Source organism: Sardina pilchardus, chromosome 17, assembly GCF_963854185.1.
Source record: "Sardina pilchardus chromosome 17, fSarPil1.1, whole genome shotgun sequence".
NCBI classification, from domain to species: Eukaryota; Metazoa; Chordata; class Actinopteri; order Clupeiformes; family Clupeidae; genus Sardina; species Sardina pilchardus.
Genome location: NC_085010.1, coordinates 19457888 through 19462887, shown reverse-complemented (window position 1 = coordinate 19462887; position 5000 = coordinate 19457888). Strand labels below are relative to the sequence as shown.

The 5000-nt window shown below is 47.1% G+C and overlaps 1 protein-coding gene across 1 annotated transcript in view; it reads left to right on the top strand.

Moving 5' to 3' along the window:
* The window catches only part of camk1da (calcium/calmodulin-dependent protein kinase 1Da), a 71550-nt gene that overhangs the window by 56674 nt on the left and 9876 nt on the right, over window positions 1-5000 (top strand). The window contains exon 6 of the mRNA XM_062518284.1: window positions 1436-1511. Within this exon, the coding sequence (XP_062374268.1) occupies window positions 1436-1511 (76 nt within the window). The remainder of the gene's footprint in view (window positions 1-1435; window positions 1512-5000) is intronic.

The following is a 5000-nucleotide window of genomic DNA, read 5'->3' as shown; positions in this document are numbered from 1 at the left end:
TGACGTCTCTGTGGGCTGGTAGCCATTCATTCAGACATTATCAATCAAACGCCTAGTCTCAAACGCAGTAATAATCACGCTATCTGGTGAAACTGATCAATGTAAGGCAATATAGCTCAGGGTTACACTACTAGTCCAAACATAATACGCCTACACACACACACACACACACACACACACACACACACACACACACACGCGAGCAAGCGCACACGCACACACACACACACAGAAGTGAGTTTTGACCTCTAACTAGGTTTTCTACAACAGGTGGACTCCTGTGGGTCCATACTAGAACAAATTACCTGACTCAGTGTTGTACAGGGTATGGAGTCCATATGTTTCTCTCTCTATGTATATCACCCCCCCATACACACACACACACACACACACACACACACACACACACACACACACACACACAGGCACACTGTACACCAGTTGCGGACCGTGGTTCACCGTTCAGTGGTTTCCATGTTTAAGGAACTCAGGCCTCAAAGCCACCCATCACTGATTACAGATGATGGTCTAGACTGTTGTTTATTGTGGAGGAACCATGATAAAATGGTGCTGGTTTCCTTGCTTCATAGCAGAGATGTACTGTATGCTCTGTCAGAGGCCTCTCCATAACCCTGTGTGTGTGTGTGTGTGTGTGTGTGTGTGTGTGTGTGTGTGTGTGTGTGTGTGTGTGTGTGTGTGTGTGTGTGTGTGTGTGTGTGTGTGTGTGTGTGTGTGTGTGTGTCTGTGTGTGTCTGTGTGTGTCTGTGTGTGTCTGTGTGTGTGTGTCTGTGTGTCTCAGAGACAGCACGTGAAGTAGCTTGTCGCTCTGTATGCACAAATGTCCTGCTTTTCGCAGGGAAATTGACTTGACTGTCCATGCCAAATGCACCATATTATTTCAGGCTTTCTAATTCTGATACTCAGATTAGATCATTCTCATCTAGTCATAATTGTCTAATTATCTGTCTGCTCTCCTCTGTTTCTTCCTCTTCTTTTATCTTTTCTTTTCCCTCTAACCCTTGTCCTTCCCTTTCTTTCTTTTCCTTTCTTTCCCATAACCCTCTCTGTCCTCTCTCTCTTTCTCTCTCTTGCCCTCTCCCTTTCTCTCTCTTTCCCTCTCTCTCTCTCTCTTTCTTTCTTTCTCTCTCTTGCCCTCTCCCTCTCTTCTGTCCTTTTTGTGACTCCTCTCTTTCCTCCTCTCTCCTCTCTCTTTCTTTCCTTCCTTCTTCCCTCTTTCCTTTTCTTGTTCGCACCCCCCTGCCCCCCCTTTCTCTCTTTCCCTCTCTCTGTCCCTCTCTCTCTCCTTCTCTCCCTCTCTCCCTCTCTCTCTGTCCCTCTCTCTCTCCCTCTCTCTCTGTCCCTCTCTCTCTCCCTCTCTCCCTCTCTCTCTCTCTCTCCCTCTCTCTCTCTCTCTCTCTCTCTCTCTCTCTCTCAGCTCCAGAGGTGTTGGCACAGAAGCCATACAGTAAGGCAGTGGACTGCTGGTCCATCGGCGTCATCGCCTACATCCTGTGAGTACCCACAATCCCTCTGGGCCGCACTGACCTCCTTTTGACTCGGAGGGAAGTTGGCCGCCGACAACAACAGAAAACTGTTACTAATTTGATGTCTGCCTGTGGAGTCCACAGTGGTCAATCACATTGAGTTGAGAAATACTCGTTCAACCTTGTTCTACACACACACGCGCACACACACACACACACACACACACACACACACACACACACACACACACACACACACACACACACATGCACATATCCACCATACACATAGGCTCTGATTGGGTGCAGATGTTGGGGAATAGGTTTATCTCCTTTTATGGTCATCGGTTTTTAAAGGGGGAAAAGATTGCTTTTCTTCAGAAAACAAGAAAATGAGAGATGTAAGATTTAGTGCCATGTCTACGTTATATGAAACAGCTTGAAGTGTGTATGTGCCTGTTTGTGTGAGAAAAAGTCTCTGTGTGCATATGTGTGAAAACATCTGTGTGTGTGTGTGTATGTGTATATGTGTGTATGTGCCCGTATTTGTGTATGTGCATGCTTGCTTGTGTGCCTATGTGTGTGTGTCTCTGTGTAAGTGTGTGTGTGCCTGTGTGCGTGCACGCTAGCTTGCATGCTTGTGTGTGTATGTATGTGTCTGTGTCTGTTTGTTTCTGTGTATCCATCTGTTTTTTTCGGTCAGCCTAGCGCTCTTTGCCACATGCAGAGAGTGAGATATGATGACGTGCTGCAGACAGCTTTCACGACAGTTCTATCGCTCCTCTCTTTCACCATCCCTCGTTCCCACATGCTCACTCTCTCTATCATTCTTTAATATCATCCCGCTCTCCCTCTCTTTCTCACGGTTTCCGTGGAAGTTATTTCACCTTGTCGCCTTCTACCATTCCCTCCTCACCCCCCCTCAACCACTCTGTATCGCTCTACCTCCAACAAGCCATTCAAACTGTTTACTTTCTTTCTTGCCCTCCTCTCTCTCTCTCTTTCTCTCTTTCTTTCTCTCTCCTTTATTCCCTCTTTCCTGCTCTGTTTATTTATTTTCTCCCTTTGTGACTCTCTGAACTCACACTGAGTGCAAAGCAAGGCCTTGGGTGTGTGTGTGTGTTTGTGTGTGTGTGTGTGTGTGTGTGTGTGTGTGTGTGTGTGTGTGTGTGTGTGCGCGCGCGTGTGTGTGTGTGTGTGTGTGTGTGTGTGTGTGTGTGTGTGTGTGTGTGTGTGCATGGCATGTGTTTGGTGTTTCATAAGACCCTTTGCGGATGAATCAATATATTAGAGTTGAGTAATGTAGTTCTAAAACTCCTACTGCTGGCTCACCCCTCCGTCCTCTCCTGCCCTCCCTCCCCCCTTCTTTTCTCATGGTCTCTCACCCCTCTTTTTCTTCGTTTTACATCTCTCTATTCTAATCTCCATCCCTCTGCTCTGCTTCATCTCTTTTTTCTTTTCCTCTTTTCCTTTCCTCCTGTTCTGTTCCTCTCCTCCGCCCCTGTGCCTTCTGTTCTTTTTCTGATTCTGCCCGTTGTCCTCTTCTCCTCTCCTCCTCTCCTCCTCTCACCCCATCTCTATCCTTTCTTCTGCTGTACTCCTCCTCACCTCCCCTCTCTTCTTCCTTCTGTTTTTTTCTCCTCCTCACGTCCCCTCTCTTCTTCCTTCTCTTCTACTCCTCCTCTCCCTCTTCTCTCATCTCCCTCGTTCACCTCCTCTCTCTCCTGCTGTTTTTTCCTCCACTCCTCTGCTTGTCCTCATCTCCTCTTCTGACCCCCCACCCCCTCCCTGTCCTCATCTCTGCTGAGTGTGTTAGCCGTTCTGCTCTGTATGTGTGTGTGTGTGTGTGTGTGTGTGGGTGTGTGGGTGTGTGGGTGTGTGGGTGTGGGTGTAGGTGTGGGTGTGGGTGTGGGTGTGGGTGTGGGTGTGGGTGTGGGTGTGGGTGTGGGTGTTTGTGTGTGTGTGTGTGTGTGTGTGTGTGTGTGTGTGTGTCCCTGCTCTACTTGTGAAGCTTTCTAGGACACTGAGGGCAAGACAGGGTCAGACCTGAGGACGTGTTTGAGTGTTTTAGAGTGTCCCTATGGAAATATGTATATGAGGTGTGTGTGTGTGCGTATGTGTGTGCGTGCCGAGTGTGTGTGTGTGTGTGTGTGTTTGTGTAACGTTTTTTGCGAGGATTTTTAGCTGTAAAACTATGTTCTCCACTGATGCGCTGCATGCACATGCACATACCCACATGCACACAGAGGGCCAGATGTACTAAGACAGTGCTAATAGCGACTTTTTGTATGCGCAGAGTGCGAACGCTGTGCTTTGCTATATTGCGTGGAATTTACTAAGCTATCACTTCATTACGTTAACTGCGTTCCGTGCCGCCCGTTCCCGCCCCCTTTACCACGCCATTTGCGCATGCAAAGCTGAACAATGAGCGCAGTTGAATATTGCAACATTAAAAAGAATCAAAGTTTAGCGATCATACATGATACAAAGAGATGTCAACAAGCAGCGACAGACAGAGTAGTCCTAGTAGTTCTACAAATCCACTTAAAAAATACTTGAACTATTTACTGCACTTAGACTTGGGATATGATTTAATGCCTAACAGATTGGGAAGTGTAGGCTATGTCGTGAAAGAGAAAATACGATTTTAGAGAGGGAAACAAAAGTTAAGGGTGCTTTTGACATAGTACAATGAAGAAAACGGATGCTCTGAATATTGATTCAGCTGTCTCTAAAAGTTTTTCTAATAGACGCATTTAACCGCAATCTGGATTACACCTGCTTTCAGAAGGCGGAAGTTTTTCAACGCAAAATAGACGTGCGCTGTTTTCATACATCTGGCGGAATACTTAATCAATCGCTATTAGCACCTCTCCTCCCCTGTACTTGCGCATTACACCCATTTTCAGCTGATCCGCCCAGGAATTAATATGCATGACACGGAAAAGCGCAAATAGCCATTTTCAGCCCCCACGGCAGGCAGTCTGCGCGTTTCCCTCATTGCGGCCTGTCTGTACATATCCTCCCCATGTTTATACGCGCACGTTACGCCCGAAATGGGCGCAAAACGTTAGTACATCTGGCCCAGAGTCTGACACACACACACACACACACACACACACACAACACACACACACACACACACACACACACACACACACACACACACACACACACACACACTCACACTCAGGTTCACACTGAGACTAGTCTTGGGTGGATTGCTCTCTGTAATGACCACCTACAGCTGAAGTATGTAATAACAGGGTGTGTAATGTTGTCAGATGTTTTTTTTACTTGGTAGTTACATGCCTGTGTACTGTATGTGCACACAACTCCCTCACACACACACACACACACACACACACACACATACACACACTCTCTCTCTCTCTCTCTCTCTCTCTCTCTCTATCACACACACACACACACACACACACACACACACACACACACACACACACACACACACAATTGCACCTAACAAAGACCTGTGTCACTCAGCACAGAAGAAAG